General features: G+C 35.1%; 1 protein-coding gene across 1 annotated transcript; it reads right to left on the reverse strand.

Moving 5' to 3' along the window:
* LOC129227663 (carbonic anhydrase 2-like) lies at positions 1 to 27,937 on the reverse strand. Its single transcript, XM_054862255.1, has 7 exons — positions 27,758 to 27,937; positions 18,568 to 18,645; positions 14,789 to 14,956; positions 13,560 to 13,705; positions 8,309 to 8,368; positions 5,515 to 5,742; positions 1 to 220 (listed from the first exon to the last, which is right to left on the reverse strand). Exons 1-7 carry the CDS (start codon positions 27,816 to 27,818, stop codon positions 74 to 76), a joined length of 888 nt encoding a protein of 295 aa, XP_054718230.1. The 5' UTR covers positions 27,819 to 27,937; the 3' UTR covers positions 1 to 73.
* Positions 27,938 to 27,987: the final 50 nt, after the last annotated feature.

Genomic DNA, 27,987 nt, shown 5'->3' on the forward strand with positions numbered 1-27,987 from the left:
TTACATTGGAGAAAATTTCGGTTTATTTGAAGCAAAAACAAATATTTTTATACAAAAATTTCACAACGAACGCTCACACATCAGTTTTACGTCTTGAAGGCGTAGAAGCAAGAACTTTACGGCCATTCAAAGGCTGTACAGGTCTAAAATTGTTAACCAGCTTGCAGTCTGCGTTTTCTTCTGAGTTGTCAGCAGAATTGAGTTTTCTGAACAGTGTTATCTGAAAAAGAGAAATTGGAGTATAAATTATTTTTGTGTGTGTGTGTGTGTTTTTGCAAAGGTGAGTGATACGGTTAGAAAAATTTGACACATGTGAATTTTCACAACGTACTGTTAACATGAAGTATGTGCCTGAAATGCATTCGTAGTAAAAAAAAAGAAGCTACAAATTGGTACTTCTCTTTTTTTTTTTAATCTGTTACCTTATCATAAAAACAAATTGCTTGGCTTCTTGAAAAAAGCTTGCAACATCTTTAATCTAGCATGTAAAAAAAAAAAAAATCACTCCGCTTATTACTGACAATGACATCTGTAAATGTAAAACTCTCGTGTCACGATGTATGTTCGGGGTAAACTCCGAAACTACTGAACCGATTTTTATCAAATTTCATACCTATTTGTAATTTGGTCCAACTTAAAAGATAGGATGGTTTTCATATTTTTTTATTGCAAATAAAATGTTTATTATACATTAACAGTGTGTATTAATTGTGTAGTTCTATTAATTCTTAATAGATGGCGCAGTAAGTTAATTCATCCTCAAAATTCTTTATTCTTAAGTTAATTAAAATTTACAAATGATACTATGTTACGGATATCGATGGCTGTCAATTGTATGGCCGTAGAAGCGAGGAGAATAGTGGCCACACTTTTCGATATGAATATCAAATTCTACAAATCAAGTTGAAATTTATAAGCGGCGGGTAGTTCCATAATCTCCACAGCTTTTAAAAACGTATGAGGCTCATATTAATGTCGAGTTTTTCAATTCCATGAAATCCGTTAAGTACTTTTGCCAATACGTTATTAAAGGTCCTTATTGAGTCGCATTTGAGGTGCGAAATATGGACAAAAGAGACGAAATAGCACGATGAGAGATGAGTTTCCTAGGAGCATTGGTTTCCTAGGAACGAATCGCCGACCTTCGGCGTCGCTTATCGCATAGAGGAAAACTTGATTCTTCTGCGCATGCGCGCCCGAGCTAAATCGACGTCGTGAGTGGCCACGCCGGAATCACTTGACTTTGATTTCAGCGTCACGCCGAGTAGCGACGCCAAAACTCGGTGATTTCGCTTCTAGGAAACCAGGGCTTAAGTTACATAAGCCGCAATGAAACTTTCTGGATTAATTTAGTTTCCCTCATGTACGAAAAAGACCCATCTGTGCAGCATTTCGCAGTACATCTCGAAAACGGCCAACGAAAATATTTTATAGAATATATTCTGTACGAAGAGCACTTGAGTCACCAAAAACGACACTTTTTTTTTTTTACATTGTGTCAATAACACACTGTGGTCGGCCGATTCGGACAGAAATAAAATTATGTACCACACTATTAATTTGACATGCATTGTAAAAGAAATACGAAATGTCAATGATTATATCCGCGGAACACGCCGGGATTTCATAGGTTCACGACAATTTCCTGTTAAAATCAAGTATCTGTGTTAAACCATTCCCTGATTTCCTACAAATGTCATGAATGTAGATTTCCCACTGTTGTGAAAAATACTTTTAACTCCCAGTTTAAAGATTAACTGAGCGTATTTATTAAGTCTATCGGCTTCTATTCGACCACGTTCCGTTCTCTTCGACTAAGTTCGCAATGAGAGTGAAAGAGCCTCTGGTTTCCGTAGCTTTGCAAGAATGGCAGCCGAGTTGGATTTATGGTACTTGCTTGTAATTCTGTGTTAGCTTTCCTCATGCTTGCAGTAATACTTTTGAAGCGTTTTTGGAAAAGTTGGAAGGTGCCAAGCTGTTATTTTAAATTCACCGAAGTATTCTCTGAAGGTTCCAGAGACAAGACTGGCTTTAGTCAGGGAAATTAACGAAGTCTTCGAATAATTTCTGAAGAGTTAATGATATATAGTGATGAATTAACTTCACTACCATCTTCGTGGCCCGGCCAGATTGACTTAACTCACAATGGGAGCAAGTGAGTCTCTGGATTCCGTAATTTTCCTAGAGCAAGTGGTGAATGCTTTTTGCATGCTTGCAAGTCCGTTTTCGATATTTACAATTACTTTCAAGTTTTTTTTTTTTTTTGCCGAAGTCATTGTTTCAACATTTAGTAAGCGTAAGTACAGTGCTTTTACCATCGAAAATTTAGTTTACTTACTAAATTTAATAAGTACTTACTTCAGCCTAACACGCCCATTATCAATCTGTTGTGTCTTAAAATCGCAACACTATTTTAAGCTTTATTAAAAATATTAATTTGATTGTATCAAAGTAATGAGAGTAAAATATTATTTTAAACCAAATACTTCGCCATAGCAACGCGTGGTTGGGTCAGCTAGTATTACATAAAAAGCGTGCGCAAAACGGGCCATGTGACAATTTGGCCATGTCGGACAAAAGTCGGATGTCTTTTCATCCATAAGCTCATTACTTTTGCATTGAAAAAGGCGCACCTTGAAAGGCCGAAACATGTGTCTGCAGTAATCAGCAATTTGTGCTATTTGATATTGTTTCTTTTTTTCTCCATTAAGTTACCGCCCTATAGCCAGAGTTAAATCAGAAATACATGAAATACACCCCCCGCTCAGTCCTTCCAGCCGAGGACTGCAGTTTCGTGCTTATTAGCACTCATCAGCCCGGAATAGAACGTGGCACTTCTTCCATCCGAAGACTGAGCTGGCGGTGCATTTTGTGTAATTGACATTGTTGTTCCTTATTTTACAACAATAGCCATTGCAATTTTTATTTTTATGTTGTTTTGCGGAAATACATGGTTATTAGGGTGTCCCAAAAAATGAAAGTCATTTTTTTTAAACACATACCCTCTTATTTTTTTCCTTTTACATCAAAACCGTTGTAAAAAAAGTTTCATGCAATTTGAAGCACGGTAACCCGTGCCGACTTGCGCCTAAAGGCCTAAACGTGCAAATAGCACGTGTATTCATAAGCAAGCGAACGCTGGCGACGCGATACTTTGCGAAGCTCAAAACAGCTGTAAATAGTACACAGAAAACAAATGAAAACAGAAAAAACATATGTTGGGGGGGGGGGGTTATCCGTGGCAATTTTCAAACCGTCAAACGTGTCAGTACGAATACATTCCGGTCAGCGAGCGCAATATAGTCGTTCCATAGGGAACGAAACATGGCACTGGAGTTGCGAAGTTCGAAAAAAGAGATATTTTTAATAGGAGTCGTAAAACACCAAATTACAGGTTTGAAACTTCCCTCTAACGGGCAAGTTCTGTCTGTTTTGTTTTATAACATTCGAGAAGTAAATTTAACCATCAGTGAAAGTGCAAATCTCGCTATTCCAAAATGCATCACCTTTTGGGAAAAGGCACGCATTCCTACCAAATCGTTGCAAAATTGTGTGAATAACCTTAAAAATCTGTATCAAATTTAGAGAGACTTACAAAAAAATACAAAACAAAAAACTGCAAGAAGTATTCAGGCAGAGCTGTCAAAGAAGAAAACAGGCGCATGAAATACGATTCCGCTTCAACATCCTCGGAATTGTATGAACCTGTACAAGAAAATTCCTCTTCGAGCTCTAGTAAAAATATTAATTCAGAAGATTTCCCTGAAACATATAAAGCAGTACCTGGAACAAGTTTATCAGAACCTGGAACTAGTATATTAGAACCTGGAACTAGTATATTAGAACCTGGAACAAGTATATCAGAACCTGGAACAAGTATTCCAGAACCTGGAACAAGAATTATCAGAACCTGGAACAAGTATTCCAGAACCTGGAACAAGAATTATCAGAACCTGGAACAAGTAAATATGTAATGAGGAACGATTTTATTACTCCGAAGTCAGTTGATACATTGGACAGGTGTCAAAGTATACGAGATTATGTGTTTATTCTTGAAGCTACTATTGACGCACTTGGGTGTAACACTGATGAATTTCCCATAGGTATCTTCAATTCAAAGAATTCGAATCGAAAAGCGGAAGGAGCATGAGGAAAGAATAAAATTGGTTTTCAGTACGAGGTACCACATGTAGTGAATTTACCTTGGGATATGTAAATGTTGCCTGCTTTGAGCGCTCAAAAATCAAACGAATATCGGTTATATATGGTTATTTCATAAGGATGTGACAAACAACTCGTTGCTGAGTCTAAACTGGGTAATTCTACAAGAAAAGAACAAAAACAGGCTGTTTGAAAGGCAGTTTTATATTGGAATCTTGAAGACAAAGTTCAAAACTCTTTTGTTGTGATACTGCAGCTTCCAAAACAGGTCCTTTCAGTAGTTCTTGCGCTATTCTTGAGCAAATATTTGATAGAGAAATGCTTTCCTTTGCTTGCCGCCATCATATATATGAACTGATCTATCCCACTAAAATACAGTGCTATGGAGGAGCTGCGGAGTTGTTCCGAATTGTACATTAACTTGGAAAATTTATTTGACTTTTACCGTGCTGAACTCGCTAATATTACGGTCAGGGATGGCTATAAAGAGTTGATAGAACTGCCTATCATATTTTTAGGTGGAGATACAGAAAATGAATTTAAAATAAGACCACCGGGAGTCATGCTCCAAGCTCGATGGACGATTTACTCCCTTCAACTATTACTATTTAGTTCACAACTAAAATTAGATACGAAGGGAAATGAGACATTGTTATGTGTTCTTTTTTTGTAGTAACAATATACGTGAAACCATGGCTTCAATGCATTTTGGCACTCAAAGCACCCAACAAAGATTTGTGCTTTTTGAAAAAGTGTACGAAAATGTGGACCCAATTATTTCAAAAGCTGCTCTACAAAAATTCAACCAGCTTTTATGGTATGGTCAATAATATTTCATTCTTTGATGTGATAAAGACTGTCTCAATGTTAAGAGCAGTAAGCGATGCAGCTGAAAAAGAGGTAAAAATGATGCAGGACTTTCATGGTTTGCTTACAGCTGATGAGGAACAAAAACAATGTGTGTTACGTTGCGTTTAAGAGCACCAGAAGCTCTATCCTAACTGCAAAAAGCAAACATTGAAATAAAAATATGTACATTGTACAGTAATGTTTCTTGTAGTCTAATATTGTTGTAAATATCTGCCTTAAATAAATTGATGTCACGTGTAGTAAAGAATTATACAGTTAGCAGTATTTTCACTGTAGTCGCTGTACAGGATTTCAGGTTCAACTTTGACCTTAAATCGGCACGGGTTCCCGTTATTTTACTGCAATAAAACTTTTTTCTCATGTTTCTGAGGTGAAAAGGAAAAAATTTGGAGGGTATGCGTATTCGGTTTCACAAATTTTTTTTTCGCCATTATATCTTGGGACACCCTAATGGTTATACTTTCGGAAATTGTAAACACTTACTTGATTTTTTCCAATCGAAATGGGGCTTCTCAAAACCGACCAAGTGACACCTTCGCTACACGCAGGTGTCGTCAGTGATCCGTTGTAACGAAAGAACGATCCTGAGTTCCTAGGTAACAAGCTGTTCAAGACGAGTCCCGAAGGAAGCTCTGTATTATCGTTTTTGTACTTGACATTGGAGAGAGAATCTACAATAGGTTTCAAAGCTCTATTGTCCATTTGCAGCTCCTGTTGATAAAATAAAATACAAAACACTGAGCTGCGTTATGAACAGCTACATTCAGAAGTAAAAAAAGTTATAGCTGTAGTCAAAATGTTGCTTATACAGTGGTGGTAAAAATAATTGCATCACCCGCGCCGCAAAGGAGAGGAATATCATCCCGACTGCATTCAACACACAGTCAAACATCCCGTATCCCAGATGATTTGGGGATGTATTTCTGATCAAGGAGTTGGTGGGCTTCACTTTGTGCGAGGAACAGTAAACGCTCAGGTGAATATTGGCATTTCGGAGAAGAAATTTCTTCCTACTATACGGGATCACTTTACTTCAGTTCCAAACGTCATTTTCCAGGATATTCTGCTCCGTGCCAAAGGGAAAAATTGGTGAGTAACAATTTAAAACCTTTATCCGGCCATTAGATTTAAATTGACATGGGGTTAAGTTATTTTTTTTCTCCCCTAAATTCACACGCAGGTTCAGAAATGGAAAAACGAGCATGGGGTCAGTAGTTTGCCTTATTCCGGAAACAGCCACGATTTGCGCAAACAATTATCGGATTCCTGCTATAAATTGTTTATTTCATAAGTTTTGCTGAATTTCACATACATTCATCGTTAATAAGTCGACCAAAACTTCTCACATAATTCCATTGTTGTGAAAATGCCAGGGTGATGCATTTTTTTTACCAGCACTGTACATCATAACCAGCTACCGGCATCGCAAAAAGGTACCTTCTAAAGCATAAAAAAATACAGTTGCAGGTAAAATGCTGTTGGTGGGCTTAGTTATACAGTTATACATTATAACCAACTACTGACATCGTAAAATGGCACATTCTAAAGCCCATATAACTGGAGAGGCCGACGCATCCGCCATTTTGGAGCAAGCGGGAGCAAGCGTACTTATCGCACAACCGGGAGACATGCCGTAGAGCACTGCAGCATGTTAGCAAAGATTACAGAGCATTTATAACGTAACGATGGTAAAATCATCTTTATCTTTATCTTTACTAATAATAAAGCTGAAAGTCTGTCCGGAGGATGTCTGGATCTCTACGATGCGCATAGCGCATAGAACGTTCAACCGATTTTCATGAAATTTGACAAACAATTAGTTTGTAGCATGGGGGTGTGCAACTCGAAGCGATTTTTCGAAAATTTGATTTTGTTCTTTTTCTATTCCAATTTTACGCCCATTTTTCACAGAAATTTAACAAAATGGGAAGGAATTTGTTTTGAAAATTATCTTTCTTTATCTTTTTCTTTTTTTACTTCTTTATCTTTCCTCTTTTCTTTTTTTTTATCTTTATTATTACTAATAATAAAGCTGAAAGTCTGTCCGGAGGATATCTTGATCTCTGTGACGTGCATAGCGCCTAGACCGTGCGGCCGATTTTCATGAAATTTGGCCCAAGGTTAGTTTGTAGCACGGGGTGTGCACCCCGAAGCGATTTTTCGAAAATTCGATGTGGTTCTTTTTTTATTCCAATTTTAAGAACAAAAATATCATAAGATGGACGAGTAAATTACGAAATTATCATAACGTGGAACCGTAACATGGGCACAAGCCATTTGACGAGATACGAAATTATCATAGCGTGGAACCGTAACATGGGTACAAGCCAATTGGCGAGAAAATTCATAATACATTATTTGTAAATATACAGATGAACCAAAAGACCTTTCAATTTTTCCTTTACGGGCAAAGCCGTGCGGGTACCACTAGTGAAAAATAAATCGATATTAACCATACATAAGCGAGCTCCATTTCCACGCAGCCACTCAATTCGTCCGCTATTAATTATCCCTTTCTTTTTTCTTTCTGCATCTGCTGGAAATCTGAAGAGCTGAAAACCTTTTTTGTGAAGCTATTTGCATAATTAACAGCCGAACAACCTTCCATTTGACTCAATTTAACACATGCTAATGAAATGTATATAAACATCAACTGCAATGCCATCGCTGCGAAGCATTGGATCAAGATTGCTCCAAAATTGTGGCGGATGCGTCGGCTCCTCCACTATAGGGACCATAGCACATTCTAAAGCATGAAAAGTTACAGTTGCAGTCAAAATGCTGCTGCTGGTCTTAGTTATACATTATAACCCCCCCCCCCCCGCCCCTCCACAAATGCCGGGAAGACGCCCCTCTCCCAAAGCAATAGCACAATACGTGCAAAAAATAGCTTACGGTGGGACAATAGTCTTTTTCAAAAATTTGCTAAACTTATTCACTATAAAAGACGCCTACTGTACACAAACGAATCCAACGTAACCTCGTAAATTTAAACTATGTACTATTAATAAATAACTTTAATCATCTTTTTAGAGCATTAAGTGTGAAATTTATTCAAAGATGGACAAAGAAAATGCTCCATATCATATTTTTGTTTTAATATTGAATTTCGAAACTAAAAAATAATAAAAATTAAGGGTCGCCAATCATATTCAGTGCTCAGAAAGCCAAATGAGTCGCTATAGACTGGGTTTTTGGAAATTAAGTGCAAGGACCCTCGTAATTTAAAGAATTCAAATTGAATCTATTTTTACTTACGTTTTGTTTTTTTACTTACCTGCATAAATACACCAACGACAGCTAATTCATTTCTACTATTCGCATGCACCAAATGCAACTAGAAGGAAAAATAATTTTAATTACATATTGTCAATTCAAAAGGGATAAAAATTCAAAAATACCAAATATAAATTCTCATGAAAGACATTAAAATTTTGTTGGTTTTATCATCAGTTTGATTTAATGTGGCTTGATTGGGTATGGTTAGGTTTTTTTTGTTTTTATTTCGTCACCCAAGGGCAACAATAGAATAGCTTATCGTTAGATCTGGGTTTTGATGTCTTACTGTTGCTCTGAGCCGGAGAGTTTTTAAACGTGGAGGAAACCGACTTTATGATTAGACAACTGTTTTTACATTTTGCAAAGCATCAAAGTTGTATAGTGCTCATTTTCAACAAGATATGTTTTACTTTCATATAAAAATAAAACTTTCAGAGTTATACTATATTTTATAAAAACACTTAGTTATTTTTTCAACAAATAATGCAATTAGAACATTTGATTTATTGTCGTTCATGAATTGAAGTTAATCTGTATCTTTTGCTATTGTAGCCAAATCTTTAAAATAGACACAATTACTCTCGTTGTTTCGACTCATCTATGAGATATATCATAAACCGCCTTAACGAGCCTTCGAGTGGTTAAAATAGTGGAAATATTCCGTAAAAAATTAATTTAATGGATTACTCATTAGTGAGTTAGTTTAAAAATTAACTAATTCACTACACTGTTAAAACTACAGGTTGCGTTTGGCACCTTTCAGGGGTGAAACGCTTGTTCACCAGCGACACCCAATACGGAGCCGGAATAGCACCTCTTACTAGGGCGAAAAATGGGCACCTCTTGAAAGACAGGCAGCGCGGGGGAAAAGAAGGAACCTTCGGAGAGACTCACTGATTTCTACAGTAGATCCTCTTCCCCCTCCCCCCGATTGTGCGCGGTTTTGAATATTATTGTGTTCTATTTATTGTTTGGGTTTATGATAGACAAAGTCTTGGTACTTTTTTCACATTGAATTCATTTTGGATTAAAACTTGTCATTTAAGGCATTTGATCACATTTCAGACTTTCCAACATAATTTAGAAGTGTTCATGACTTCAATTCCTCTATCTGAGTTCTAACTCTCATAAAAACTCTTGGATTGCTCAGTAGTTTTAAATGATATTGACATTTACTATAGCATGATATTAAAAAATAAGAGTGTAGGCATTTATGGATAATTTACAAGCACAGTCAAAAATATTCAGTTATATTACAATCACGGAAAAATCAAATCGTTTCATAAAATGCAGGCGTTTCATAAACGTTCAAAATATTTTAATCAAGAGTAACATATTGATACGGATTATATAGTTCGACATTTGAATATCCTATTTGAACATAAGTAATCTAAAAAAGCACTTTTTTTCTTTGTTAAATAGAAACTTTTTCGACATTAAAAATCAAAACAAAATTTTAGCATCCTAAATAATGAAAAGCATTGGAAACAGAAATTAAAGAGAGAGAAAAAAAATAAACGCGTCTAGACACTTCATTCGGTTTTTGAAATAAAACCAACGAAATATTTTCACGTAATGAGTCATGGCATGAAACACACAGAGAGATTTCTTTTCAAAGCTTTTTTTTTTCTTTTCTACGTCTACGCAGTTATTTTATTGAGAAGATAAAGACATTCAGTCTATCTGCTGTAGCAGTTACTTACATCATTGAATTTTCATCCCGGTTACTAATTAATTATTTAGTATTGCTAACAATAAACAATTTTGGGGAAAATCCGTGAGACCGCATACGTGACAAGCAGTGAACACCATATATTAGTACACGTGATAAAAAAGAGCCATACATCACTATGTTAAAACGGTTAACTAGAAACAATAAGCTGTACTCAGTTTACTTTGTTGAAACACAACTCTGAAAACACTAAAAGCCTGTTGGAAAGCCTTAAATGTTATACAATGATTAAATGCCTGTACTTACGCAAGGTTTTGAAGGTTTGTCTCAGAAGTGTGGAATTTTAATCCAGTTTCGTAGTCGATTCAAATGTGAAAATTTAATGTACCAACAACTACGTTGCAGCATCGTCGTCCGCCATTAAAGTAGCTGAATTGAACTTATGCCGGAGTGCACAGCGCATGTGCGAGCGAGGCACCTTTGCGGAGGAAAAGAGTCGCCATTGGCTACTGCGGGGGCTGATGGCCCTTCATTACCATCTTTCATCCACTGAGGTGCTAAAAGATATCGGGACAATATTTCCTAGTCTCTATGGCACCCTGTGGCTCCGTCTTTGCACCCTACGACGGAAAATCACACCCAGCTGGCACCTCTGGTTATAACAGTGTAGTGAGAGTTAGCTTTAGAATAGAGGGTTAGTACATGTTCGGTACGGTAAGGGCTTTTTTTCATGTTTTAAAGGAAACCATTAACCAAATCCAAAAGAAACCAAAATGTTATTTGATGTTACAAAACAACTCAATATGTTTCTGAGAAAATCCGGAATTTGGTAAATGATGACATTAGCCGGTCAAAACGAACATCCATACATTAAATACATCGGTGAATGACCAAATATCTTTGGCGAATTACCTTTAAAAGTCGACATTCTTCAATTTCGATCTTCTACTGGAAATATGGGTCACTCTCCAGAAAATGTATTTTTTGAAAGCAAATATTTTTCAATTTCGAAACCTTTTCTTTTCTTTTCTTTTTTTTTTTTTTAAATCTTACATGAAAGTGTTATCAACTAGAAGTAACCATAAAAAATGTCCCAGCTAAGTTCCAATTATTTTGCTCATAAATAAAGAAAATAAAAAAATGGCATGTTCGCGGAAATAAAAAAAAAGAAAAAAAAACTTTTAATGTTTAAAAATCGAGACCAATTTAATATCAAAGTAGTAATTTTGTTAATTGTGCCAATAATGAGCTATTTTAATGAGTATTTTCAGTAAGATACCGCCTGGAGTCCTCGGATGGAATAACTGAGCTGGCGGTATATTTCATGTATTTTAATGATTAGTAGGAATTAAGCTCTCTTAATTAAAGCACGGCTTCATTTTTAATCATCCTTTTAGTTCAAATGTGCATTAAAAATAGTATTTAGTAAATTTGAGAATATACTGGCAATTTATAATTTTGGTAGAATGATTAATATTGATGTATTTCCCTCCATCATTTATTTTCAAATCAGAAATAATGGCATTGATAAGGTCTGTCGCGGAGGTGAGATTCACAGAAGTGAGGAATTTTTCATTAATATCGGCCTAATGGATACATTTTTCAAGGAAATATTTTTTTCTTCGTTGCTACAATCTGCACATGTTAAACATATGAAAACAAGTTCACTTCTTTTTTTACATTAATTTACATTCCTGAAATTCAAGTTCACGGAGGTGAGAGTTCACAATAACTACACTTAGTTTTTCAAACAAAATCTATCTTCTTGTTTCTCGAAAAAAATCTTGCAACTTCTTTATGGTTAAAAATAAACAAAACCCTTGTATCATGGAAAATAAAATATGATGTCACTACTGCCACAAGTTAATGAGAAATGGCGTTTTGTGTTTATGTATTGGAGATGAGAATTTATTGGTGTGACATGATTCCTTATCCTACTGAAACAAACTAAAACACAATATTAAACAATTAAATATACTTAAACAATTAGTATTTGAGACACTTGTGAAAGGAATAGTAAATAAATAAGTATATACAGTCAATTCGTAATAACTCAAATCTAAAGGGACCGACGGAAAACTTCGACTTATCGGAAGTTCGACTTACCGCTTAGTTTTGGTTTTCAACATTTTAATATTAAAAACCATGAAATATATTAATTAGTATGTACTTACCACAGATAAAATTACAGAACTTAAAAGTTTTTAAGCAGACTATGCAGTTTAATCAAAAATATTGGCAGAAAAAAAGCATGGAACCACTTGAATAGACGCGATTCTACTTCAGAAAAAGTGCACATCTTCATTCGTTTCACATTCCGATTCATCGATTCTACCGCTTTAGAAGTTTCTCTTTTTCTTTTAATATCGTTGACAGAGTATTTGGAGGCATTCCATAGTTCAATGCAATATTTTTTCTTTTCATTGTTGGATTCCTTTCAATGTCATTAAGGGGATTTACTTTACTTCCTAAATCCAAGGTTTTTAGCTTTTGCTTAGACCTCTTTAATTGTAAAAAATGAAGCGGAACGCATCTTAACCTAGGTGAGTCTTTGAATAAAGGTACAATCAATTGACTTGACAACTTGGCATCTTAAATGCAGATTCCCTAGTCTAGCAGCATGACTAAGTGTAAACAGTACAGTACTACAAAAGAAAACAAGCTAACTCATTTCCGCATGTGTAACTACTTTATCGCACATTGGTTCAACAGGTGAACAGGTGTTCTTCTTGCTTATGCAGGAATTGCAAGTGAAGGTGAATTAATATTTCTCTCATATTCACTTGTTTCTCTATTTTTTTTTTTTCGCTCTTTCAAAATAAATTTCGAGCCATCGTTAAAATAACTTCGAGTTAGAGGAAGTTAACTTCAAGGTATTGAAAATAATTAGCATGGAATAAATTTCAAAGGGATCGGGACTTGATAAAAACTTCGAGTTATGGTAATATTTGAGTTATCTGACTTCGAGTTATCGCGAATTTTACTTTTAATTTAACAAGTTATTAAACAACTAAACAGTCACACCAGGTGTGGGATGTGCCACGAAGGTGAAAATTCACATGTTGTGAACCAAAATTATATTAAAATAAAAATTATTATTAAAAAATTGTTGGCTGGCTTAAATAGATGCATTTCTGATGAAATTAAAAAACATTGTTAAAGGAATTGTTACTTAAAGTTTTTACAGTAAAAGGCGTGTGGCAGAAAAATTACACTTTTTGAAGAATGACCAACATACTGTCTGACCACGGATTGTGTGGAAAGACAAACATCCGTTTTACAGCCGGAAATACGAATCTATTTTTTTTAACGATCCCAGCTTTTGCAGAAGCAGAGTCTTATTCAAATGAGCGGAATACCGGCATCAAATTTTTACTTTTCCCCCTCATTCAGATAGATTCGTCTTATCTGGACGTTTGAAAATTCCATACAATCCGTGGTTGGACAGTACAACATGTATCTTTAAAGAACTTTCCTTTCTCGAGAAACTCTTGACAAAGACACTGCGAAGTTATAAGTTTTTTGGCTTAAGTTCAAGTATTCAGACAATCGAGCATGGAAATATATGTATTCCTACCTCCATTGCGTAGCGCATGTTATTCAGAGTATGCTCGGAGCCTCTGTAATAAATATCACCCCAGTGGAAATGAAACTGTGCCAGAGAGAACGTGTCCCCATTGGCTCGAATAGTTCTTTGGACACCATCCTCGGGAGTAATTTGCACTGTGTTATGAGTAGAGAAAAAATAATGACGTTAATGGAATGAATTCGCTACTGCATACAATCCTAATACCAGCTATGGTACGTTGAAATCTGAATGAGACACTAAACAATCATGAAATGAAGTTTTATTTCAAAAATTTATAGTTTACTCTCTCAAAATGTGTAAAAATCGTCAAGCATTCGACAAACATCAGCTACAGTGCTGGTAAAAAAATGCATCACCCTCGCATTTTCACAACAATGGGATTATGTAGGAAGTTTTGGTCGACCGATTAACGATGAATGTATGTGAAATTCTGCAAAACTTATGAAATAAACATTTAACAGCAGGAATCCGATAATTGTTTGCATAGATCGGGGCTGTTTCCAGGCCAAGGCAAACTGACCCCATGCTCATTTTTCCATTTCTGAACCTGCGTGTGAGTTTAGTGAAAAAAAATTACTTAACCCGATGTCAATTTAAGTCTATTGGCAGGATAAAGGTTTTTAAATTGTTACTCACCAGTTTTGCTCTATGGCACGGAGCAGAATCGTCCTGGAAAAATCACGTTTGGAACTGAAGTAAAGTGATCCCGGATAGTAGGAAGCAATTTCTCCTCCAAAATGCCAATATACATCTGAGCGTTTATTGTTCCTTGCACAGAGTGAAGCCCACCAACTCTTTGATCAGAAATACATCCTCAAATCATCTGGGATACGGTATGCTTGACTGTGTGTTGAATGCAGTCGGGATGATATTCCTCTCCCTTGCGGCACGAGTGATGCAATTTTTTTTTTTTTTTTTACCACCACTGTATGATACAATCCAACAACAACCAACTTACAATCAATCAAGTTGCATCTATCGGTTGAGTAAGACAGTGAGTTCAAAATTTGATTGGCTCATGTCTCTTTATGTCCGTTTTGCAGATTTTACTGAATGAGCAAGATTTACGCTTTAATGATTCAGGTCTAAATTCAGTGTTCACGATTTATTTCTATCATTATCATCTTGCTCTTATAATTTTTCTTTTCTTTTCATTCATTTATATTGCTCAAAATATCAACCAAAAGTATTTTTCTCGAATTATATTGTATACTTACCAGTATGACCATTGTTTACAACTTTGGCTTTTGTTATTGGTTTATCATAATTGGTAAAGGACAGCTGTTCCAGGTTTGGATCTTGCTGCACTTCTCTGGGGTTAATAGCAATAGGAGATTGACTGTCTTTATAACAGTCGGGGTACGTTTCTCCCCAATAGGGTGGACCTAAAAAACAGCAATATTATGCATAAAATAAATCAAATTTTTACAAATAAAGGCAAACACAAGATAAACAAGCATTTTCTCAATAACAACCAAACTGTTTTTCCCGTACACTGTGCGAGTGCCGCGATAGGGGAAATTTTTGGTTTGTCCATAAGTCACTTGAGCAGTGTATTTTCTTACACCAACCCAATTGATTTTCACCGCTTTATTCACATTTTTTACTCTTTGTGTTTGTAGCTTATGTCTCTAATATGCAACCATGTCCAACATTACGCTTGTGTTTAGTTACAACAGGAAAGGAAGAAAGGAACAGGGAGCAGCTAAGTGGTTTAAATTGTCGATAGAAAAATTGCGTACTATTTAAAAACTCTATACATAGTATAGAATCGTATAACGCGTATCAACACATATAAGTTGATCTCTCATTAAAAAACCTCTCAACTAACGACTCAGCGAGAAATAGATTCCAGATTAGCTGTTCTTAATTTGACCAAAAATCAAGTAGACTTTGAGAACTAGCACTGAACAGGGGAGGTGCAGTCTTACAGACTGCTCGAAAGTTCATGCGATCACCCCTATTTCATTTTCAGTCCGATTGAATGGCTTTTCCCAATAGCTTTTTGTTTTGTGACCTTGAACATCCTCCTTGCTTATCATTATCTTTAGTCAAGTGCATCTGGTTTAAATTTCATTGCATTCTTTAGCAGCGGTCTGTGAGACCTTCCCTTCAGTGGTACAACTTTTCGCAGTAGTAGACATATGAGGTTGATATTTGTTTGAAATGTTTACAAACGTCACGCAATGACATTCTAGTGACAATAAAGGCTGAATTATTCCTCGAAATACGACGCGAAATACTACTTGTTCAAGGGCTGTCAATATTTTCCGGTAACGTGATATAATCAATTTTCTGGTGCTAAAATGTTCTGCATATATTAAAGAACTAAAATGAAGTCATTAATAAATAATAGATTAATTTTATTTGCGAGTAGTTAATTATTTGCTGCAGCATATGATTTTCTCGAAAAATCTTACGACTCTAGCAAAATTTTCTCGCAAAAGGTGTAATTCGATTCAAAATTCAAAAATATTTTTCTCCGTGCTAATAAGAGTTCAAAAAACAATTTAAGGGAAATTACAGGAACGTATCTTAATTACACGATTTTTAAAAAATTAGTAAATAGAGCGGTCTCTGAGACCTCACGTCCCCTGTTATGTCTTACGTTTTCACCTCCCCTGTTACGGGCTAGAGATGTTGCACTACAAAAGCTTCACCCTTAAATTCGCGTTCACTGGAATATAGTAAACTTGCTTGTGTTATCACAAGCAGGATTGCCGAGTCGATGGGAAAATGACCGACTCCTTTTCCAATTCTTAAAAAGGCAACCTTCGACTCCATTCTTCAAATTCTTTTTTACTCCAGAATCAGTCCGAGACCGACACCATGATCACAAGTATTGCATGTGAATGCAAGCCATGATTTTTACTGCATCTCGCGAGTCTTATCAACACGATCCCACAATTAACGACTCATTTAACTAAATTTTGACAGATTTTCTACTGAAAAAATTTAACTACATTTTAGGGATAAGAAATTGCGTTACAATTACTATCACAATTGAAGTTGCATTAACTAGGGGAAAATGAATTAAGTTGAGTTCTAATTAAATAGGTAGTTTGAAGAAAGGAACAAGCGCCAAAATATGAAAATTTGAATTTTACTGGTAAAAAAATGTTTGATGATTGACTCACAATGTAAGGCAGAAAAAGAATACTAAAACCTATTTCTTCATGTCTAGCACTGATTTTACAAATTTCATCAGTTGGAACAAGGGAACTAGTTCAGTCTTTGTTCCCTTGTTCTAACTAATGAATTTTGTAAACTAAATTCTACACATGAAGAGATAGATTTTAAGGCAGAAGAAGAATACAAAAACCTATCTCTTCATGTGTAGCACTGAGTTCATAAATTTCATCAGTTGGAACGAGGGAACTAGCCCGGTCTTTGTTCCCTTGTTCAAACTATGGAATTTTGTAAACTAAATTCTACACATGAAGAGATATATTTTTGTATTCTTCTTCTGCCTTAAAACCTATCTCTTCAGGAGTAGCACTGAGTTTACAAATTTCATCAGTTGGAACAAGGGAACTAGTCCGGTCTTTGTTCCTTTGTTCAAACTGATGAATTTTGTAAACTAAATTCTACACATGAAGAGATATATTTTTGTATTCTTCTTCTGCCTTAAAACCTATCGCTTTATGTGTAGCACTGAGTTTACAAATTTCATCAGTTGGAACAAGGGAACTAGTCCGGTCTTTGTTCCCTTGTTTAAACTGATGAATTTTATAAACTAAATTCTACACATGAAGAGATAGATTTTTGTATTCTTCTGCCTTAAAACCTATCTCTTCATGTGTAGCACTGAGTTTATTAATTTCATCAGTTGGAGCGAGGGAACTAGTCCGGTCTTTGTTCCCTTGTTCAAACTGATGAATTTTGTAAACTAAATTCTACACATGAAGAGATATATTTTTGTATTCTTCTTCTGCCTTAAAACCTATCTCTTCAGGAGTAGCACTGAGTTTACAAATTTCATCAGTTGGAACAAGGGAACTAGTCCGGTCTTTGTTCCTTTGTTCAAACTGATGAATTTTGTAAACTAAATTCTACACATGAAGAGATATATTTTTGTATTCTTCTTCTGCCTTAAAACCTATCGCTTTATGTGTAGCACTGAGTTTACAAATTTCATCAGTTGGAACAAGGGAACTAGTCCGGTCTTTGTTCCCTTGTTTAAACTGATGAATTTTGTAAACTAAATTCTACACATGAAGAGATATATTTTTGTATTCTTCTTCTACCTTAAAATCTATCTCTTCATATGTAGCACTGAGTTTACAAATTTCATCAGTTGGAACAAGGGAACTAGTCCGGTCTTTGTTCCCTTGTTCAAACTGATGAATTTTGTAAACTAAATTCTACATATGAAGAGATATATTTTTGTATTCTTCTTCTGCCTTAAAACCTATCGCTTCATGTGTAGCACTGAGTTTACAAATTTCATCAGTTGGAACAAGGGAACTAGTCCGGTCTTTGTTCCCTTGTTTAAACTGATGAATTTTGTAAACTAAATTCTACACATGAAGAGATAGATTTTTGTATTCTTCTTCTTCCTTACTTTGTGAGTCAACCTTCAATTAGTTTTTTACCGCAAAAATTCAAATTTTCATATTTTGGAACTTGTTCCCTTCTTCAAACTACCGATTCAATTCCCATCCAATGGGTGAGAAGAAATTGACTTGAGTGATTATAAGTTTTAAACGAAATAAAAAGCACAGAAGTTAAACATCAATCATATTATCCGAATAACAATGCGGTTAACCACTATTGAACTAAATTGCGGTGGGTTTTTTGTCATTAAAAGTAGACAAATGAAAAAAACCTAACTTAGGATATTGCTGCATTTGTTTAGCAAGATGCACAAGTTATGTAAAATGCGTCAAAATGTAATTGGTCTGTAGAAAACATTTCAGGAATACATTGTGGGACAATCTATTTTTATCAAATGTTCAACGATTTCGTTCGTCTAAAAATGTAAAATTTTACTTGCCATTAAGTCCATCATAACTCCAGGGCTCTTGAGCATCATTGGGACAGTCCCTCTTTCTTGAAGTGCCCGGCCATGAAACTAAAAAATACAGTAAATGAAAAGGCTAAAGTTTTCAACGGAAGTTAAAACATCTCTATATCTTTTGTACACATTTTTTAAAAGTACATACAATTGGCTCTCTGTTTAACGACTTTCAAGAGACCACAAAAAATCTTCTGTTCGTAGAGAGCGTCCTTAAATAGAATGCTTTTAACACTACAGTGGACCATCTGGGACCGTGAAAAGCCTTCGTTAAATAGAGCGTCGTTAAACAGAGAGCCAACTTTATTTAAAAACAACAGCGGACAAACCTGTTACACAGATCAAAAGTATTTCTGAGAAATAACAGAATAAAAGTTTTTTTAACATATATCCGTTAGTCCAGAGGTATTTAATGTAAAACACTACCTGCGTATGGAGGACGATTAGAACAGAGTTCTTGAACGCTAACTAAGTCTAAGTTTTTTTAAGAAAAGGTTACTTAGCCTTTGTTTAGCGAAAATATAAACTGAAAGAAAATAAATTGGTTTCTAGAAGCAGTGGTGTCACTACGGAGGGGGGCGGTCCGCCCGGGGTGTTACCCGTCCGGGGGGTGAGATCCTAAGTGGAATTGCAAGTTTTTGAAAAACATGAAGCTAAAATGCATTTTTAAGACAACAAATTTGAAAAATTTCCAGGTGGTAAACCCCCGAGCCCTCCACTTTTCTCTGCTTCTTGTACAGTAGTAGACTTAAAATTTCATTATAATACAAATGTAGTTGTTTTTTAATTGCATGGATTTCATGTTTTCATTTTTACATTTTTTTTTTCTTTTGCTTCTGTAGGGGGGGGGATGACACCACAAATTACCACCCCAGGTGTCACCCCTGACAGGGACGCCACTATTAGAAATATTTCCACTTATGCAAATTCTCTCTTCAGAGTAGAAAAAGTTAACCAATCTTTGCTCATCAGTTTGGAACTATTTTGTTATTGTGTACGCAAAACACGTGGTTGACGATTCCAAATGACGCCTTTCATTATTTACATCTCGTCGACTAGCGAAGTTAGAATGACCATCAGGTTAGTGGAGTTGGCCATTCATTATTGTATCAGGATTAGTAATAATGTTAGAACTGAAGACTACAGGAGGTTGTCCCCCAACTCCAGAAACTGCACATTGTTGCTGTAATTACGAGGTAAACTCTCTAGGAAGGACTTCGCACGAGAAGATATATCTTCCTGATTGCTTGAGATACTTGCAAGTTAATGATTTTCTATAAAACTGGAATAAAAATCATTAAATACTGTTTCTTGTTTTTTGGAAGGGGGAACGAAAGGTAACCTATAGTAAAAATACACCACCAGCTCAGTTATTTCATCCGAGATCTGGAGTTTCGGGCTTTGTAACACCCATCAGGCCGGAATAGGAATCACATGAGCTGGAGGCGAAAAACTTCTTAAGGGAGACAAGAGAGCCAAAGGAACTGATAGATAATGTAGAATTAGCACACCAGGTGAGTGACCGCAGCAATGGTGCGGTTCAACTCAAAATTGATGGCAAAGCATGATATTTTGTAGTAAGTCACCGCCTTCAGCCAGATCTAAGGCAGAAATACTAAAAATATACCACCAGCTCAGTTATTCTATCCGAGGACTGCCGAGGTAACCTATTGTAACGGATTCGGTGCGACTTCCACTTTCTTGAAAGGATGACACAGTTCTTGATAAAAAAAACACAGGAAATTTATTTACACTATGTACAGGAAATATCGTCAACAACTGCTAAATTATTCATCAGCAATTAAGCAATTATCACACAACACCGTAAACTCAACGTTTACACACGTATTTACTTCCAAATACGAAAACAACACAGCGAAATGCCTCGCAATCAACAGAGCAAAAATGCTCTCAGTTCGAAATATCAATCGAAACTCCCTGTTTATCCATCGCTAACGGCTTATATAGACACCGAAAAGAAATTTCTCAAATATTCCACACGCTTCTGTAAAGTAGTAGACCGTTATCAAATTTTATCAATGAACAAAAAGGAAATAGGGATCGTATACTTTAGCCATATGAAAAAGGGGTTGTATATTCATTACGGGAAACTATTTACAGGTTACGTTACTACAATAATTACTATTTACAGGATTTGTAACACTATGTTCTATTTCGCACCCCTGCCAATGTGCATATAAAACTTCATGATGATCGGTTGAGTATTTAAGGCGTGAAATAATTGCATACAAAAAATGTACGGAAAAACACACTCACTTTCGCATTTATAAGATTAGTATGAGGCCATGATTCCGCATGATTGAGCAGCCGTACAAAATAGGTATCTTAACATCTAGTGCCTGTCTAATTTGTGGTTCTAACAACAAGAATGCTGCTCATCTCCTCTTCTGCTCGAAACTTGACCCAACTGATCAAAAACTAAAATTATTCGGAACGCTTTATTGGTCTGCGCGATCTGTTATGGACTCCCTGAAATGACTTTCTCTTTGACTCTGCTACAATTGTGAAATCCTCTACTTTATAGATTTTTTTTGGGTTTTAAATTGTTGTTTTTGTTGTATGTTCAATTGATTATTGCAGTTACTTTTCCTGTTCTTGGCTGCCTTTTGCATGGATTAATATTTTCTTGAATAAAGCCATATGTAACAACAGATTAGTAAAGATCTGCGAATTTTGCTGTCCTTATTTCTTTGCATTGAGAATAAATTTAAGCTGATAGGAACTGAAGTATTACACGGCATTGGACAGTTTAAAGAAAGATTTCCGACATCAACCCTACTTGTTGCCCCACTTCAAATATTACGCCAAATTTCTCTACATGTCGACATTTTTTAGTTCGTGAAACCTCAAAGGATTGAACTGTTATGCTTATGACACTACACATGACTAAAAAATTGTTAATGCACAGTTACTCACTTTAAATGTATTATTTCAAGTACCTACTCACTACGTACGTTAAGGGGGTCCAGGACACAAAAATCCTCAAATTTTGCAATTTTTTTTTATAATTTGAAAAATTGCTCCGTTTTTTTCTGCTTAAGAGGACGTTTGAATCTTGTTTCTACCTTAAATAGAACGAAAGTTATAGTTATTTTTGTTGCATGCATCTAACGAATGTGTACATAACTTTAAAACTTTAAACGCGTTTTTCTCCATGATGCAATTTTTCCCGATTTCTTGCATTCAAACTCTTATAAGTCAGGAACCGATAGAGATAAAGTAATGAAACTTGGAGCATATCTTTTTCAAGCAATTTACTTTAATTTTTATTCGGCGAATTTGAAAAAAACGTTTACTGCAAAAATTATGATTTTTTTAAAAAAAAGTATCTTTGAATTTTTCGAAATTTTTCTTCAAATATTTTTTATTTTTTATTGAATCAATATTTTTAAAATCGCCGAATAAAAATTAAAGCTTAGATATTTGTGCATACTTTTTTGAAAAAAAATTGAAAATTGACCAACAATATTTTTAGTTATAGCAATTTAAAGCAACCCCATTTTTTTGAAAAAAACTAATTAAATTTAAGTAAAAAAATAATTTTTTTTCATATTTATGTTATGATTTTGCTTATTAAATAAATGATGAATCAGTTCAAAAAATTTCAAAACTCTAAAGTACATAATAAAAAAATTTTCAAAATGTGTCCCGGACCCCTTAAGTCAAAAACAAAATTTTAGCCAAATGCGATGGTGTTTCTAAGACTATGTAAAGTGCCAAAAATCTCTATAACAACGGTTTCATAAACTAGTAACGAGATTTTGACGACTTTCTAAGTTATGGTAAAAATGCTGAAAGTTAAAAGGAAATTTTTAATCTTGATCGCCATTAATGTAATTCTTCAAAATAGGAGTCGAATTTACAAGTGTGCCGCCCAACCACAAATCATCGCCAACTGACTGAAACAAATTGGCATTGGCATCTACAGGGAGGGAAAAATCGACACCTTTGCTACATTTCCTGCAAAGTTGAAAGAAAGCTGACGAAATTGACACTCCGTTGTCGTCGCCGCCAAAAAGAAATGTCTGCATCAAAAAATTTACCGCCTATCAAAAATTCAATTTTGTTTAATTCAATTCCGTGACTCGAAACCGCAGACGATACTTTAAAACTGAACATAAGCCTCGTTTCAGAATATGAAATCAACTTGAAATGAACTATGGGGTGTTCTAGTTATCCCTCAAACTTTGGGTAAAGTTCATTCTGTGCAGCTTTTTAAGGGCTTTAAAATGTTGCAAGCCGTTGTTGTTTGCCGCCGTAGAATATATAATAACTAATTTAGAAGTCCGCCACGGCTCCAAATTATTTTTTCTACATATGATGTAATCCATATTGTGCAAGATTGTAACTGTATTATTGAAATTAAGTTTAAATGTTTTTCTTATTTAATCTTATTTGTGTTACGTCAGGTTCCTTTCCGCCTGTCTCAATATTTTTACTCCAAGTATGTTAATGCTAAAAACCCAGACTCCCAGAAAAAGTGAATGAAATCTGCATTAAAAACTTCAAAAAAAAATGAGAATAATTAAACTATAGTGTAGAAAATATCTACTTGTTAGCGCGTATTGAACAAGTTATAGCTATTTTTTTCTCTTTCTTTTAATTTTTTAAACACTCCCGCCTTCATGAAATTCTTCTACTCCTCTAGGGAGGCATGCCCTCTGCTCTACACTGTTAAAACCAGGGGCTCCAGACGAGTGAATATATTCCCCCTAAGGTGAAAGCATGGGGCCCAAGGGTGCCATGCTAGCCAGGAAATAGAGAAGGGGTGCGAAAACAGCAGAAAATCGCAGACAGGGGTGCCAAAACAGCAAGCAATCGCTAAATCACTCGCTGGCGCATGCGCTTCCGGCATACATTCACCATTCAACCACTTCAATATGGCGGACGAATGATAGGTTGCATCTATGCGTGGCCTTCTATGTCTTTCACATTGAATGAAGTACACTAATGGATTAAATCTCAACTTTTCTAGGATAATTCTTTAAAATAACAAGTAAGTACAGCTTTTGATCACTTTGTGGCTTTTAGGGCTTTCAAACATAGTTAAAAGTACGTTTACTGCTTTTCAGTTACCGTTAGTCCGTTACAGTACCGTAATACCGTTAGTTGTTTAGTTTCAGTTTACCATTACTGTCGTGAAATTTCCATCATTCAAAACGCTAGAATCTATCATTATTTTCTTGATTACTCGATAAGCAACATTTAATCACCAAGATAATAACCGCAATAAGATTATCCATAGTCAACAAGTGAGAACCTAAATAAATGATTCTTGTGCTTCGTAGATTACTACAAAACAGCAAGCGCAAAAAGTAAAAATGAAATCTCTCTCCGTCTAGCTTTTTTTTTTTTTTTTTTTTTTTTTTGCTTTTTTTTGCATTTAAGTGTTTCAATCATTTCTTGTTAGAGGTTAATATTTCGATAGTGTTAGGAATTTCTTTAGGTTTTTAAACTGTCGAAAAATTTTTATATGTGCATTTTACTTTATTGTTACTCTTGATTGAAATTTTGAACGTTCGAGAAACGATTTTGTTTTTCCGTTTCTTTAACATCCCAGAATATTTTTGGCTCTTCATGTAAGTATTTCATAATTACCTCTACACTTTACTTTCGTTGCGGTTATTTTTCACAAATGATCATTAACTTAACTATGATTATTGAAATAATTACTCGTCTTTAACTTTAAATATATTTGTGACAACTCTTTGATACCAAGTAAAGTGGGTAGCTATTTATTGTTTTATTCATTTTTAATATTACTTTGTAAAAAAAAAAAAAAAACTCATCAGTATGCAGAATTTGTTCACAAGTTTTTAACGGCCCGAGAGTTATTATAATTATTATTATTTATTTTTAAGAAAAGGATAAAAATTTCACAGGTCCGCAAGGTTTTTCATTTGCTTTTACCGACCAGTGGGTCAAAATAGGTTGAGAAACACTGAGTTAGAGCACGATCAGATGAATTAAAGCAATGAGCACTTCTTAACTATGTTGAAAATTCTGAAATATAATCAAATGTTGTAATTACAAGTTGTAATCATTTCCAGTACTAAATTCATGCAATGTGAAAAATGTCCAAAACGTAAAATATCACGAATCAAAACAAAACTATTAAAAAAAAAAAGAATTACACAACTGTATTCAAAAACGCACACAATACGTTGGAGGGGGGAGGAGGATCTACAGTAAGGGTGCCATTTCTCTCTCCGACGTTCATTTTTTTCACCCCGGCTGCCTATTTTTTAAAAGGTGCCTGTTTTTCACCCTAGTTAGAGGTGCCATTTCGGCTCCGTATTGGGTGTCGCTGGTGAACAAGCGTTTCACCCCTGAAAGGTGCCGAATGCAACCTGTAGTTTTAACAGTGTACATGAGTCATTCATAAACGAATATTTTTATGCAACTAATAATAATTTTGTTTTATCTCATCTTTGGTGATATTTTACGAGATCGTGCAGAAACTGCAAAGAAATTATTGAATAAACATAATGATATGGTAAAATCCCGGGACAACGAATACCAATGCAACAAAATAACCGCTTCAACGAAATCGATTTTCAGTCCCTAATCCTTGCCATTGTATTATTTGAATTTACAACTAAATTCTTGTAGCAACATACAAATTTTGGGTTCCGCGGAGTTCGCTGCAAAGAGATATCAATATACACTGTACTCCTGATTATTCGTGTGCAGATTATCCGGTTGCCGATTATCCGGTTTGCGGATTATCCGGTTTGCCGATTATCCAGTTTGCGGATTATCCGTGAAGCCAAAAATTTTAATTAAAAAATTAAAAATTACACTGTAAAAAAATTCCGAAACGTTACGGGATATTTCCGTGTTACGTTTCGTGAATTTTATGGTTTTTATCCACTTCCTGGAAAAATCAAGTATCATTGTCGAAAAGTTTCCTGAATTTCTTCAAGTTGCACGAATGCAGACTTTTCACTGTTGTGAAAAATATTTTTAGCTCCCAGATTAAATATTAACTAGGCGTATTTATAAAGTGAGTCGTCTTCAGCTCAATTACGGCCCGTCCATGCTAAATAATCTCCCACAAGGGAGCAAATAAGTATGGACTATGTAGCTTTGCAAGAATTGCAGGTGAGTAAAATTGCCTTTACTTATCTGCAATTCTGACATAGCTTTGGCCATGTTTGCATTAATGCTCTTGGAACTTCCTATATATATCGGGAAGGTGCCAAGTTATTATATTATACTTTCCTAAGCTTACTCTAATTCTCCAAAGACGTGACTGGCTTTTAACGGGACGATTTCTGCATTTTTCAGAAAGATTCCAGCATAATATCAAGAAGGTTACTGAATTTTAGCGGAAAACGTTCCTGGACTTTGCAAGATATTTTACTGGCAGAAATTGGGCACATCAGCTGCCCATTATTTTCCAGGAACGTTTCTGAATCGTTTTTACAGTGTAGTTAAAGCTGAAAATCATGCCAAATTTTATTACATATTTCATAACTAGCACTAGTGTATTACTTTTTGTATTAGTTGAGTATCGTAATTAAACCTGAAGTATTTCATGTACCACCGTGTACTTTACTTATAGCCTCTCAACTCACACTTTTCTGCGTGCTTGGTCAGTTTCGGATTTTCCGTGTTTTTCGATTATCCGTGTAGACTAGGGTGGTTCGAAAAAATCGATTTCCTTTATAGCGTTACGCCTAAAAAGTTGTAGTTTGGTGTCCTCAGTTGGGGAAAAATAATAAAAAAAATCTTAGTTGACATCTTCAGTTCGCGCATAAGGTTGAAAATTCAAAACAAAATGGTAAAAATTGAAACTTTGAAAAAATAATTTAAAAAATGTTTTATATTTTTTTCATAATGTAACAGCCATAAGTTGTCGGTATATAGCGTAAATTGAATCTCATCTTTAGCGTATGAATTTCATCTTTAGCGTATTCTAAAAAATATTTTATAGCTTTTACATAAGATCTTTAGTCCACGCATACGCCTTAGATTAGGCAAGATATTTTAGTCCAATTTAAGGCATAATGCAAAAACGAAAGATCTTATGTAAAAGCTATAAAATATTTTTTTAGGTTAAAACTACGCTACATACTATATAATTTGTAGCTGTTACGTCACAAAAATATGAAAAAAAAAATATTTTATTATTTTTTGAAAAAAAATTTCAAACTTTCAGCCTCATGCGCGAACTGAAGATGTCAACTTATAATTTTTTAATTATTTTTCTCCAATTGAGGATACCAAACTGCAACTTTTGAGGGGTAACGCGATTCCTAAATAAAAAAATCGATTTTTTTCAAAACCGCCCTTGCATTAATTAGCACGGATAATCGGCAGTACAGTGTATAATACAAATTGTATTATTAATTATATGATATCGATAAATGCAAATTTCATCGTGTTGCTTGCAACGTCAACCTCAATTTATATTTTTAGCTGATTAGCTCACATCGCATCGTAAAGAATTATTCTCTTGATTTATAAAAAAAAAGAGCTGATGTGTGCATCACATGACTTCCTTTTACTCCAATTTAATGTTATTTCCCAGTTACTGGCAATTTTAATGTGATTCAATAGTTTACTCTCTAAATATCACCACCAGTGGCCAAATTGAAACCAGATTAAATAAAAAAATGCGCCAATTTTGTCACCAAGTTGGCGACAAAACTTGGCGACCAAAAGACTGGCGATATATCGCCAAGTGTCCGCCAAATTATAGCACCACTTGAGTTTACATCGAAATTAACAATGATTTCCCCCCAAAAAGGGGCAAAAGACCTCCTTAGAAACACCCGAAGGCAACCAAAAGGGGAGGCACACAACTAGACCCCACTAGAGTCTATGTACCAAATTTCTAGGACTTAACGTTCTTGAGTTATGCGATATACATACGTACATACAGACGTCACGAGAAAATTCGTTGTAATTAATTCGGGGATCGTCAAAATGGATATTTCGCGTGTCTATACCTTCCTTGGCACTTATCCGCGTGTGATTGAGTCGAAAAAAAAAAATTCAATATTCATTCGGGGGTGAGTAAAATGGAAATTAAGGTCGATTTTTGAGTGAAAATTTTTTCGCAAATACAATACTTCCTTTTTTTTTTGTAAAAGGAAGAAAAAATAGTGTCGATAAGATGAAAAAAAGTTGAACCAGTTACCTGAATAATTTATCAGAATCAGAACTTGAACCAGAATTAGTATTCTTCCTTCGGCAAACATTCTGCTTAGATGTTCGTGGTGTATGTCGAGAACAGCTCGACAACGGTTTATATGCTATGCTGATGCGATAAACTCCGCTGATATCACCCGGTTATCTTTGGCTACGAACAAACAAACTAACAGATTTCCAGAATATTTCATTCAGCCTTTATCGAAATTCTGAACTCAG

The sequence above is a fragment of the Uloborus diversus genome, chromosome 8 (assembly GCF_026930045.1).
Source record: "Uloborus diversus isolate 005 chromosome 8, Udiv.v.3.1, whole genome shotgun sequence".
Lineage (NCBI taxonomy): Eukaryota > Metazoa > Arthropoda > Arachnida > Araneae > Uloboridae > Uloborus > Uloborus diversus.